This window comes from Sceloporus occidentalis, unplaced genomic scaffold (assembly GCF_023333645.1).
Source record: "Sceloporus occidentalis isolate IW3139 unplaced genomic scaffold, rSceOcc1.0.p SCAF_1, whole genome shotgun sequence".
NCBI classification, from domain to species: domain Eukaryota; kingdom Metazoa; phylum Chordata; class Lepidosauria; order Squamata; family Phrynosomatidae; genus Sceloporus; species Sceloporus occidentalis.
In genome coordinates, this window is record NW_028316981.1 from 221,369,999 (window position 1) to 221,384,202 (window position 14,204).

The 14,204-nt window shown below is 43.5% G+C and overlaps 1 protein-coding gene across 4 annotated transcripts in view; it reads left to right on the forward strand.

Moving 5' to 3' along the window:
* The window catches only part of LOC149323507 (patatin-like phospholipase domain-containing protein 6), a 101,645-nt gene that overhangs the window by 18,652 nt on the left and 68,789 nt on the right, over positions 1-14,204 (forward strand). For all 4 annotated transcript variants that reach the window (XM_089489084.1, XM_089489086.1, XM_089489085.1 and 1 more), the window contains exons 2-5: positions 1,607-1,688; positions 11,406-11,493; positions 11,625-11,707; positions 13,928-14,022. In XM_089489084.1, the coding sequence (XP_089345210.1) occupies positions 1,650-1,688; positions 11,406-11,493; positions 11,625-11,707; positions 13,928-14,022 (305 nt within the window). In that variant the 5' untranslated portion in view covers positions 1,607-1,649. The remainder of the gene's footprint in view (positions 1-1,606; positions 1,689-11,405; positions 11,494-11,624; positions 11,708-13,927; positions 14,023-14,204) is intronic.

Below are 14,204 nucleotides of genomic sequence, written 5' to 3' on the forward strand. Positions count from 1 at the left end.
TTTCTCTAAGGTTTTGGCTGCAAGTATATTTCAGTCGCCTTATCCATGTATATACCCATTGGTCCAAATCAATAGAAAAACCAAAATTTTGGGACCACTTAATCATATTGTCTTTAACAACTTCTTCTTCCATATACATTTTAAGAATACATTTATACAATCTTGACAGTAAGGCATCTTTGTTTAGCATTAACTCCCGCTCTAGCTCAGAATCTACTTTACCAATATCATATTGTTTTTTATCCATAAGAAATTGTTCCCTTAGTTGTCTATAAAAGAACCACAATATTTGATACCCTTGTTCAGTAAGGTTTTCCCATGTCTTTATCTCATATACATTATTATTTATCACCATCAATTCTTCATAGATAATCCAACTCTCTTTTGTAGGGTTATATTTTAAAAAAGCTTTTTTTATATCTTCATTTCTCTCTAGAGGATTTCAGTTCTAGCGAGCGTCTATAAAAGCATCAAAGGGACAAATGAGACATGAGATTTGTATTGAAAAATGGTTCTAGTTTATTGAACCCATTAACAATAACTCAGGACAATTAAAATCAACAAAACATCAATAGGTCTATGGATGGAGATGATGAGACATGATGACACAAACATGACATAATTTTTGAGGCATGTGTTTACATTTTTGTAATATAAGCTGATCAAATTCATGTGTGTTTATTCTTAATCAATTTGGTTCATTATTAATCAATTTGGCTGTTAATGAACTTAAGCTATTAGGTGAACTGATGATTAATTTTTAAAGTAAATTAAAATTTTATTTAAAGGAAACAGACTATGAGGCAGAAGCAGAAGGTATAGGTCAGGGCAGCAGGTGATGTTTGGCCACACTCCTGTAACTATTTTTTCAAAAACTAACTAAAAAGGTATAAACGACACAAAAAGGATGAAAATATTCCTTGCTATGTTGCAGTCATAATGTTTAGTAGTTGCACTTTCACTACTGGAGAAAAGAATTAATTATAGCTATTTTTTATAACTGGTTACAGTCAGCCTTTCATATCCACAGATTCTTTATCCTGGAACCAAACCCCAGTGGATACTAAGGGTCCACTGTACTTCCAAGCTCTGCAGTAAGCTGTGATCCCAAGCTTAGGCAACATGAGCAAGAACAAAAGGGCTATAGGACACACTTCATCCATAGTAAACAACAATTTTCCAGAATTCTGGTTTACTGCCATATCTCATCCACATGGTTGCCCTGAGTCGAAGTCCATTTGAGGGCAGTTAACAACAACATGCAACCTTCTGGAAGACAGTTGAGGGGACAGAGGGTTATTACATGGCTCCAAGTCCTACTAAACTCTCCAGAGAAGGCTCTGCTTCTACTTATCTAAAGCCCCATCTGGTGTGATGCACTACCTGGCACCGTTCAGGTTTTTATTCCCTGAGAAACCAAAGTATACCTGCCTCAAACTCTGAAGTTTCATGCAGTGTGCATGAAAAGAATTGAAACTTAAGCTGTCATTGACCACTCTGCCTCAGTTCCACACCTCTTAGCCACAATTCTTCAAAGCCCATTTTTATGAAAAATGCTGCTTTGTATTGCCTTGGAGTGCTACTAGCTGAATTTCTCTTTTTGCAGGGTCTTTAATGGACTGGGCCTGGAAGCAAAGCTGATAGCTGCCATGGGGCAGAGTGAATCGGAGCCACAGGAAGAGTCAGAGGTATTGTCTTCTTGCTCTTATTTTACAGGCAGCCACAAATGGTTAGAGCTCTCCTCCTTGATCACCTAGCTCAGCATCCAGCCCTCCTGCTGCCATTCTCTGCCTAGACTTGCTCAAGAGGAGGGCTTGCCCATGCATGAGTGTTGCTGTGTCCCTCTCAGACATTGAGTGGGCCTCGCTCTGCTGTCCACTTAGCATTTTGTCCTGCACCATGGAGAATCCCAGCTTCCATCAATCAACATTAATTTATACATTTCTTTAAAGCAGTTGTCCTCTTTTCAAAGCCTTGGGAATAAATGGGGTGTGGTTGCCGTCCAAATAAAGTATTTTGCATGAACTAAATGAAAATGTAGAAAATGTTGCTAGTATTGTGGTCTAGTGTATGGCATACTGTGGTCCTACTATACTACTTAGCACTTGCCATACTGGGTGGGGTTAATGGAAGTTGTAATTTAACACATCTGTCAGGCCCAGAATAGGAAAGGCTGGATGGGGCCACAGTATGCCAAACACTAGATTACATTGCTGCCACCCTACTGTGATATATAGAAGAGGCAGATTTAAGCACTGCTGTGCCATAAACCTTCTCTAATCTGTGGGTACGGAGACACTTAACAGCCCTCCAGATATTGTTGGCATTGAAGCCAAGCAGCACCTGGAGGGCCATAGGTTTCTGACTTCTGCTCCCATCAATTTTCCTCCCTTCTTCTGCTGTTTTTGTTCTGCCCTGACCTAGCTCCTGTGCCTCAGTGCCTGCTGCTTTTTTCTCCCCCTGCAGAATGCAACCCTGACAGCTGTGCATCAAGCTCTTTGTGGAGGATCAGCTCCAGACCAGCATGATGAAAGGGTGGGGTGGAATGTAAGAACGTCTTAGTGGGATAGGCTTGGGTTTCAGACCCTGGAGATGGACCATGCAGTCCTCGGATAATGTGTCTGTTCCTTTGGCCTTTTGGAAAGAGAAGTCTAGGCTTCATCTCTCCACCTTTTTTCAAATACTTTCAAAACAGATTTAGGCTAGGATTGATGCTGCATTCATGCCTGATTTGCAAGTCTCCATGGCTCCTACTGGCCAGGTACATGTTGTGTTCATTTTCTCTGCACCACTTTTCTGTGCAGCTGTATGCAAAGCAGCTGGAAATGAATCCAACCATTAAAATGAAAGAATAAAGTATAAAAGCATCCAATAAAAATCTTTAATAGCTTCTGAGTAAGCTAGTTAAACACTTCAGAAACCATAGCAGAGTAAGTGAATTGAATTTTACTTATTCCATTTATTTCATTTTATTTTACTTCTGTCCCACATTCCTCCCAAAGATGGGACCCAGGTAGGTCACAATAATATTAAATACAAAAAGAATACAATTAAAACACTAATCAGGAGCAACCATTAAAACAGAATTAAATTAAAGGCAGAATTTTAAAACAGATAGTTAAGTGAAATGCAACATCCCTTTCTCCATCACAGTAAGTATGTATTGATGTAACTAGAAAGTTAGCTTTCTTGTTTCGGCCATATTTCATGTACAGACAGATCACCGTCCTTTCCTATGTCTAGTGTCTAAAGAGATTACAGTGTAGCTTTGCTGACTCTTTGCTATTCATTCACATTGCTGTACCTCTGCCAATAAGTGCTTCTCTCGCTGTGCTGAATGGACACTGCAAGCTGTCCCCCACCCTCATGTTAAGCAGTACAGTTGCATCTTATTTGAATAGTTACATGTTCTTGAGAATCCAAAACCTGCATAAACAGATGTGTCTTCCTAAAACTCCTGCTTTTAAGGACCTGATAGGGGAGAGAATTTCAAGTGTTCCCACCAGCAATGAAAAGGCTGAAAAGCACTGGGGAAAAAAAAACATCTTTGATGTCAGTCTGCATCTTAACATAGAAGTTCCAACTGAGGCTTTTCAAATATTTTTGGATTGCTGCTCCCATAATCTCTTCCCACTAGCAATGTTTGCTGGGAGCTGATGGGAGTTTCAGGTGAAAAACATTAGGAGGATCCCAGTTGCTTATCCCTGGTATAGCAGGTAAATTTCTGAGAGGTTGTTTGTAAATGCAGAGACATGCATGCACCTTTCGCTCTCTCTCTCTCTCTCAATCTCTCTCTCTCTCTCTCTCTCTCTCACACACACACACACACACACACAAGCTAGAATTAAATAATCTGAATTGATTTCAAAATTATTTATTTATATTTAGTATTAAAATTCTGTTCCACCTTTCTCGCAGTGTGGGACCTGAAACAGTTTACAATGGAAGTTAAAATAAAATAGCTAAAACAATATGTAGTATAAGTTTTTTTTAAAAAAAAAATTGAATAATCAATCCAATTAAAACAATCAGAAACACATTAAACTCATATTACATATTTTAAAAATACAGCACACCCAGTCAGTCAAAAGCTAAAGGACTGTTTTAATAAGAGGGTCTTTACCTGCCATTGCAAAGGGAGCAGTGAGGGATCCAACTGAATCTCCTTTGGGAAGGGGTTCCATAGCTTAGGAACAGCCACTGAGAAGGCTTTCTCCCATGTCATCACTGTCAGGGGTTAATAGCTGACAGAAATGTTTAGATGTGTGGTGGCCATGAACAATTAGCAGTCAGAGGAGAAACAGATCAGCTTCAACTGTGCAGCATGGCAACACAGAGTGTACAAGGTCATTCTACTGCCAGAGTGCAGGAAGCCTGTAATGTAAACATGTGTCTGCCTGGACAAGGGGACAGTTTTCTGGGTGGCACAGGAAACATGTAACAGCCATGAATGGAAGAGGCTGGGTTTTAGGACCGCATGGCATTGGGTCTATATAAGCTCAGAATCTACCGTGAGTGGTTGTGGGTTGTTGGAATGGAGTTGCTTGTTTGGTGTCGGATAATAAAAGCTGTAAAAGTCGCTGAATAATTGGTTTGTGGTTTGCTCACTTGTAAATAAAGATAAGCACTGTTTGGGAGCTCCGCTTGTCTGTCGTTTATCATCCAAGCCTGGGTGAGGTCGGACAGTTCCCAGTGACCTGCATCCTTTCTGGAAGATAGCCATGTTGCTATACAGAAGCTGGGAACAACTTCCAGGATATTTGAGTTTGCTCTGCTGTATCCTGACAATCACCACACAAGCCTGTGAGGATGGTGGAATGAAAATAAAGCCCTCCACTGAAGATCACAAGACTCAGACAGTCTCATATGCGGACATATGCACTTTCAGGCAATCTGGATCGGAGCCATATAGGTCAAAATCAGCACTTTGAACTGTGTCCAGAAATGGACTGGCAGACCGTGATGGTGTTTCAGTATGGTCCCTATAATCAGCCCTGGTCAACAGTCTAGCTACAGCATTGTGGACCTGCTGATGTTTCTGAACAGTTTCCAAAGGCACCCCATATAAAGTGTGTTATAGTAATCCTAACAGGATGTTTCAAAGTATTTGTTTCCTTGGCCAGATCTGGCATCTCCAGGAATGGGTGCAGCTGGTGCACTGATTTCATTTGTGCAAACATACTCCTAGTCACTGATGAAATCTGAGTCTCCTGGCTCAGGGCTGAGTCCAGGACTATGCCCAAGTTATAAACCGGAGATTTCCAGGGGATGAGGTGCAACTTCATGTAGCAGAGACTGAATCCTTATTTCCTGATCTTTCAATCCATTAGGAACACCTCTGGTCTCAATTAAGCTTCAGTTTATTCACTCTCATCTAGTCCATTAATGACAACAGACACTGATTTAGTATTGAAACAACCTCCTTAAAGTTAGATGGAAAGGAGAGATAAAGCTCTGAGCACTCCTTCCCGTTTCACCATAAATGCTTGCTTTGTTAGGTGCAACACAAGCCTTTGTTTCCCTGGATGTGATGTGCTGGCCTGGCTCTGAGAGCACAGTTAGTTTTCTCTTCCACCTACCTTGAGTTCTTCTTCGTGGTCTCTGCCAAGCACACAAATGGGTTATTCTGCACCTGCGCAGGAATTTCAGATCCTACTGGAATCACTAGGGAAGACTTTTTGGCAGTAGTCCCGCCCACCCTCTATATAGACTCGGTGTCTTCCCACCCTTTCTCAGTTCCTTTTGTCCGCTGCGTGAGCAGCACAGGGAACCTCACTTGGAATTTGCTGCTCCCTTCGCTTTCGCTTTCGACCAAGTTTTGGGATTCCCAGCCAGAATGTGCCTCCTTTGCCTGGGTGAGGGTCACAGTGTCTCTGCGTGCCCTCATGCAAGGCCTTTACACCTCAGGCCAGGAAAAACAGGGAGATGCGCCTTCGTTCTTTACTGTATGCACAAATCCTCAAGCCTCCTGTTCCTTCTAAGGTCACTCCCAAGGCTTTTTCTGCCGAAGACATACCCACCACTGAGGTTCCGCATTCTCCTCCTTTGGAGAAACGCAAGGCTACTGATGATCAAGGGTCTGGGCAGCAGCCCTCCCCTAAGCAGAAAAAATCCTCAGATGGCTCCAAGTCCGATAAAAAGAAGTCTTCTAAGGACAAGGGCAAAGTGTCCTCTTATCATCAACTGAGTCAGCTATTTTAGATCTGATCCTAACCAACAAGGATGACTTGGTTAATGAAGTGCAAGTGGTGGGATCATTAGGTGGAAGTAATCATGCATTCCTGGAGTTTGTTATACAGTGGAAAGGAGAAGCCAGGCATAGTCAGACACACATTCTAGACTTTAGGAGAGCGGATCTCAGTAAACTTAGAGAAATACTGGGAGTGATCCCATGGTCAGGAATACTAAAAGAGAAGGGAGTTCAGGACGGATGGGAGTTTCTCTAAAGGGAGATACTGAAGGCACAATTTTAAACAGTTCCAGAGATGAAGAAAAAGGGGAGGTATCTCAAGAAACCAGGATGGATGACTAAGGAACATTCAACTGAGCTGTTTTAAACAGAACACGTATAAGAAATGGAAAAATTGGGAAATCACCAGAGGGGAATTCAAACAAATAGCTGACCTGTGTAGGGGGTAAAGTCAGAAAAACTAAAGCGCGGAATGAATTCAGGCTTGCTAGAGAGGTTAAAAACAATAAAAAGGGCTTTTTTGGATATGTCCGCAGCAAAAGGAAGAAAAAAGAAATAGTAGGGCCACTACGTGGAAACGATGGCAAAATGCTAACTGAAGACAGAGAAAAGGAAGAATTACTCAACACCTTCTTTACCTCTGTGTTCTCAGAAAAGGAAAAGGGTGCTCAACCTCAGGATAATGGAGCAGAGGACAGAATAGGGGAATTTCAGCACAGAATAAGCAAAGAGATAGTACAGGAATACCTTGTTAATCTAAATGAATATAAGTCTCCAGGACCTGATGAACTACATCCAAGAGTATTAAAAGAACTGGCAAATATTATATCGGAGCCATTGGCAATAATCTTTGAGAACTCCTGGAGAACAGGAGAAGTGTCAGCAGACTGGAGGAGGGCAAACGTTGTCCCCATCTTCAAAAAGGGGAAAAAAGAGGATCCCAACAATTATCGTCCAGTTAGTCTGACATCAATACCAGGAAAGATTCTAGAGCAGATCATTAAACAGAGATTCTGCGAACATCTAGAAGGCAATTCCATAATCACAAAGAGTCAACATGGGTTTCAGAGAAACAAGTCATGCCAGACTAATCTAATCACCTTTTTTGATCAAATTAGCAGCTTGGTAGATGAAGGGAATGCTGTGGATATAGTATATCTTGATTTCAGTAAGGCCTTTAACAAGCTTTCCCATGACATTCTTGCAAACAAGGCTCTTTCCTGGGCCCAGTGCTATTCAACATCTTTATCAATGACTTGGATGACAGAATTGGGGGCATACTTATCAAATTTACAGATGACACCAAATTAGGAGGAATAGTGAATATTCCAGAGGACAGAATCAAAATTCAAAAAGACCTGAATAGACTAGAAAGCTGGGCCAAAGCTAACAAAATGAAATTCAACACGGAGAAATGTAAGGTACTGCACTTAGGGCGGAAAAATGAAATGCATAAATATAGGCTGAGGAACACCTGGCTGAATGAGATTACATGTGCAAGGGATCTAGGAGTCCAAGTAGACCAAAAGTTGAACATGAATCAACAGTGTGATGCGTCAGTTAAAAAGGCCAATGCAAATTTAGGCTGCTTCAATAAAAGTATAGTGTCTAGATCAAGAGAAGTAATAGTGCCACTGTATTCTGCTTTGGTCAGGCCCCACCTGGAATATTGTGTCCAGTTCTGGGCACCACAATTTAAAAAGGACATTGAGAAACTGGAGCATGTTCAAAGGAGGGTGACTAAAATGGTGAAGGGTCTGGAAACCATGTCCTATGAGTAATGACTTAGGGAGCTGGGGATGTTTAGCCTGGAGACGAGAAGGTTAAGAGGTGATATGATAGCCCTGTTTAAATATTTGAAGGGATGTCATATTGAAGAGGAAACAGGACCTGGAACAATGGATGCAAGCTACAGGAAAAGAAATTCCAGCTCAACATTAGGAGGAACTTCCTGACAGTAAGGGCTGCCGGAGTGTAGTGGAGTCTTCTTCCCTGGAGGTCTTTAAACAGAGGCTGGATGGCCATCTGTCGGGTATGCTTTGATTGAGATTTCCTGCACAGCAGGAAATTTCCTGCATGGCATGGACTGGATGGCCCTTGTGGTCTCTTCCAACTCTACGATTTATGATTCTGTGATTCTAATAGCTAGCTGGAGGAGAAAGGGCTTGAAACTGGCAGGAATTAGACAATAAGTTTCCTACTCCTCCTCCTCGACCCTCAGGGCGGCTTGTATGGGTGAAAGGGCAGCGGAGGTAGCAGTATCATGGGCTGGGAGCCAAGTTTCAGTAGGAGCAAGAAGAAAGAAAAAGATCGTGAATTGCTGTCGCTTTCGGAACAGCAGACAGTTCCGGAGTGAGCAGAAGAAGGGAAGCTGGGAGATAGGGAGAGGACGAATAGGGATCAGGTTAGGAGAAGTACGTGGAGCCATGAGAAGGAATGAATTCAGTGCCCAATAATTAACAAGAGAAAAAGTGACAATGAGAAAAGCAGAAAAATAATAGCCGACAGTACTTTGCCTGAATACCACAAAACACAAAGGATCCAACAGGAAAGGAAGGGGTGGCTTGGAAGCCTTAGCCCGATGTCCCAGCTACTGAGGAAGATGGAAGGAGAGGTGGCTTAAGAACCCACTGCAGCTGCTTCCTCGTGTTCCCGGGGTTAGCTGGCACTTAGCTGGCTTGCTGTCTGATGTTCCAGAGGGGGGCCTGAGGCTCCAGGTCACGCCCCTTCTCACTGCCGGTCTGCTGGTGCTTCCTCAGAGTCCAGGTGTTAGAAGGAGAGAAGGGAAGCTCAGCATCCTGGCTGGCTGGCACTTAGTGCCTGATGTTCCAATACTGGTTTCTCTCCATCTTCAATTCGCCCTGTGACCATCCACGGAAATGGATCACCATCCCGAGGCCGGTGGCTCGCTCCCTCCATCGGTGGCTCGACCCACGGAATGCCTGCATGGTCATGCCCTTTCTGCTTCCTCAGCCCGAGGTCATGCTCACGACAGATGCTTCCACCACTGGATGGGGAGCCCACTGCAACGACCTTTCATCAATGGGAGATGGTCCCCAACAGAGTGCTGCTACCATATCAGTGTCGTGGAAATGTTAGTGGTCCAGAAAGCACTAAAGTCTTTCGAAACCTTGCTTTGAAAGCAGGTGGTCTGGCTCCTCACCTACAACACGACAGTGATCAACAAGCAAGGAGGCACAAGATCTTTCACCTTCCTCGATCTCACCCTACAGATATGGAACTGATGCATCCTCAGACATGTTGTTCTACAAGCCATCCACCTCCCAGGGGAGGAGAATGAGCTTGCAGACAGACTGAGCAGAGCTCATTCAACCAGGGCGGTACCCACTTCCTCTGCCTTTTTGACTGGCATCTCCTTGGAAGACATTTGTAAGGCTGCAGTCTGGTCACAACCGCTGACCTTTATCAAGCATTATAGATTTGATTGCAGACACCGCCGTGAGGCAGCCTTTGGCAGAGCTGTGCGTCTTTCTGCAATTCATTAAGGTTAGTTGACAACTGTTAAATGACACACTCACATTGTTTTCCTGGTTTAATAGCTTTATTTATTGTCAGGACACACCCTCCTCTGGGAGACATTCAGCTTGTCAGTCTAACCCATTTGTGTGCTTCGCAGAGACCACGAAGAAGAAGGACAGGTTGCTTACCTGTAACTGTAGTTCTTTGAGTGGTCATCTGCTAATCCACACAAATCCTGTCCATCCTCCCCTCTGTCGTGTCCTGCACTTTCTTCCTTGTCTGCTCTTTCGGCAGACTGTTTGAACTGAGAAAGGGCGGGAAGACACCAAGCCTATATAGAGGGTGGGCAGAATACCACCAAAAAGTCTTCCCTAACGATTCCAGTAGGATCTGAAATTGCTGTGCAGGCGCAGAATAACCCATTTGTGTGGCTTCGCAGATGACCACTCGAAGAACTACAGTTACAGGTAAGCAACCTGTCCTTCCAGAACCCTTTGAAGGCAAGTGGTATCTCTCTGCTCTGTTGTTCTGACTGAATGTTTTCAAATGATGCCCTGGCAGTAGTGACAAGATTTAAATAACTTATTAGAGAAGAGTTGAAAAGAAAAGGACATCACCTGACCCAGAGAAGCAAGAATAGTTTTTACCTTTGCCTGCTTATCAGCACCTAGGAGAGAGAGCATTACACTCAGGCTGTTGAATAACACTGCAGTACATGTCAGAGTTTGGGGAGGGTATAGAATCATAGAATTCTAGAGCTGGAAGAGACCACAAGGGCCATCCAGTCCACCCCCTGCCATTCAGGAACTAATTCAAAGCACATCTGACAAAGGGCTGTCCAGCTTCTATTTAAAGTTTAAAGTTCTATTTAAAATTTGACGGAGTGTGTTCCACTGTCAAACAGCCCTTACTGTCAGGAAGTTCCTCCTAATGTTTAGTTCCTGGAGCTTGCATCCATTGTTCCGGGTCCTGTTCTTTGGAGCAGCAGAAAACAAGCTTGCTCCCTCCTCAATATGACTTCCCTTCAAATATTTAAACAAGGCTATCATACCACCTCTTAATTTTCTCTTCCCTAGGCTAGGCAGGTTAATTTATTTGGACTACAGATCTCAAAATCAGCCAGCTAGCATACCCAGTGAGCCTGCTGGCTGAGGTGTTTCAGGTGTCGTAGTCCAAAAAAGATAATTTTTCTGAGCCCTAGTGCATGCTGGATCCACTCAATGCAAGCTGTATTTAATTTGTCCTGAAAACTTCTCACTTTCCAACTGCTGTTTTCTGCCATTCTCTGCTCAATTCCAAGGATCAGTTTTGCAGCAAGCAGCAAACACCTCCTCCCCCATTATTGTTCACACCAGAGAGGAGGCTATGCCCATCTTCAGGGGGCTTATTTTCTTGTAGGTCTGGTAAGCTATCCTTTACTTCCCTCCCCTGCTTAGGCAACCCCAGCTTTGTTCCTCCGTAGGATCTTCTGATAGCTGCATAAGCCCAGAAAAGCAGGCCCTCTTGACTTGTGTCTCTCCCCAGGGGACAAACTGGGGAAAGTGACATTTTTGACTACAATCTCCCAGAATCCCTATACTGGCTAGAGGATTTAGGGTTTTGTAGGCTTAAACACTATCTTTCAAAAAATTTGCACAATGGGAGGATGCTATTCTGAATATTCCTCCAGTAAAGCAGATGAGTTTCTTGTTGTCTGTGGACTGCACATTAACCTGGCTCTACCTCTTACCTACAGGTGTTGGGTGTTGTAATAGGAGTTGGACTTTCTGTGCTTCTTGTTGCTGCTTTGATCCTGGTGTTGATCCGACGGTTTCGCCTTCAGAGTAAGTTACTCTTTGGTGTTGGGAACTTGTCAGATCTTAGCAGCTTGGTGTGTGTGTGTGTCTGTGAGGCAGATTTTGTCCAGGCCTGCTGGTTTCCTCACCTTGTTATCTCTGTCCCACTTTCCTCTCAGAAGTTCAGGCTCAGGAACAACCCAAGTATCGATTTCGCAAACGAGACAAAGTGCTGTTCTATGGGCGGAAGATCATGCGCAAGGTAATGGGAAGAGAAGGGCACAGAGGGTAAACACTGGAGCTAGGGTCCTCAGCCCTCCATTCAGATAAATTACTTGACCACTGTATAATGCAGTGAGACAGATTTTATGTGCCCTGCAGCTTGCCTGCGTTTCGTGGAGTCTATATTGGATATCATGAAAGAGTTCTGTACAGTGGCTGAGACTGAGTATAGTAACATCTGAAATCCACAAAATAGCAATGCCTTTATTGTGCCAACCAAACACACAAAATACACAATGCAAGTTTTTGTAGCTCCTCTGGCTTTTTCATCAGGCGGTGTTGAAAATCAAACAGGCGAAAGAAAAAAGATGATGTTGGAGATACAGAACTATTGTGCTGTTATAGTTGTTGTCAGTTAAGATTTCAGTCCATGAAATAAAATTTAAACTCTATTAGCAACATGAAAAGATTCCTTCTTTGAGATCCAGGTTGTCTATGTCTTGTGCGAGGCTGCCTGCCCCATTCTTTGGCAGAAAACATTACATTTCTCAAGAAGTCACTTTGTTGTTGTTCTTGAAAATCTTTTATTGCTATTTAAGTAAAACATGTCAAATGCAGTCTCGATTTTTTAAAGGGGTGAAACAGATGGGCCAAAAGAGTGGTCAGAGGCTGCTCCAGCCCTGATTGACTCGAGACTGAGGTGATCGCATGGCCTGCTCTCAAAGTGGCCTGCCGCCATGGTCGCAAACAGGCAACCGCTGGAGCAGATTTAATCTGCTGCTGAAAAGTCTGGCTTTTGCTGCTTTGGGGCCCAAAAAGGCCAAAATAAAGCTGCTTCGGGTCACTTTAAAGGTATGCTGTTTAAATGATGCATGTGTCCTAAGAGGCCAGAAGCTGCGCCAAACCCGTGCTCCAGTCCTAAGGACCGGAGCGCAGCTTTGGCACAGTTTCTGGCCTTTTAAGATGTGTGTGTCATTTAAACAGCATACCTCCAAAGTGCCCGAATCAGCTTTATTTTGGCCTGTCTGTTTGGGCCCTTGGTATGGCTTCCGGCCACTTTCGGGGGGGGGGGGGGAGTTATCTAAACACCACGCCCCCAAAGTGGCCAGAATCTGCATTATTTGGCCTGCCTGTTTCAAGCCAAAAAATGTTTTACCTTTGTTGGACGTAAAAACCTCAAAGAGTTAAGCCCCAGTCCCTTTTGGCTCCCTCTTTAGGATTTAAGATTCTGTTGAGAATTTGTCCCTGGGCAGAAAGGGACTTCTATCTGACTGTCTTCCCACTCCCCCCCCACCCAGTATTTCAAGGTACACCTTGAAATAATTACCAAAAAATTAATATGCTTGCCCATTCATTGATTTTTTTGTCAAACATATAAAAATGTTGTTTTAATCGCTAAACGGCAATACAGTTGGCCCTCAGTATCCGCAGGGGATCTGTTCCAGACCCCCCGCCCCCACGGATACAAAAATCCATGGATGTTCGAGTCTGCATTGTTCTCAATGGTGGTATGTGCACATGGCTGCACCGCCATTAAGGACAGTCCTCATTGTCCCCAGTGGTGGCATGTGCATGTGGCCAGGCTACCTTTAGGGATAACAGGACTTCTTGTTCCTAATGGCAGCACAGCCAGGTGCACACGCCACCACTGGGGACAACAAGAGCTGTCCCTAATGGTAGTGTGGCCACGTGCATAGGCCACCATAGGGGACAACGCGGGCTTGCTGTCCACAGATTGTTGAATCCATAGATGGCAAGTCCGCAGATACAGAGGGCAGTCTGTATTATTAACATTTTCTCAGTGTTCTAATTTGTTTTAGGCCATTTTTAGTCTTTGTAAATGATTGTTAGGTTTACAGTATCCTTGCTGGATTAGCACATTAAGTGCTATTCTTTTTCCTTGCTACTTGATTCCCTGTCACTCCAGCACACCTCTTGTTATATACATTCACTGGTCAGGACTAGGACGCCTCAACAGCTGTAAGATCATCTTCCAAAGCCATGTTCTGCAGGGGAACAGGAAACTATTCCACCCTTCTGAAATGGTATTTGTGGCCAATGCAGAAATGTAAAATTGTTAAAGAAAATGTAATTTAATGTTTATAAATTAATTAATAAGATGAGCCTACAGCTGTGAGGTGCCCTGGTCTTGGCCAGTGAATGTACATAACAAGAGGTGTGCTGAAGTGACAAGGAATCTTCCCATATTTTAAGATTTACACCATGGGCCTTCTACTAACCATATCCACTCTCTTGGCAGGTTTCTCAATCCACATCCTCCCTTGTAGACACCACCATGTCTGCTTCTCGGCCACGCATGAAGAAGAAGCTGAAAATGCTAAATATTGCTAAAAAGTGAGAAGATACGTTGCTATGGGGGATGGGATGAGAAACCCTATTGTTAAGGAATTAAGAGTAATCTTTTGACAGTGCACTTGGAATACTGAGGAGCCTGAGCTGAGCCCAGAGCAAGGGGTTTAGGTTCTGTAAAGGACACTAAAGCCCCACTGAGAAAGGAGGCCTTTGAAGCGAGACTA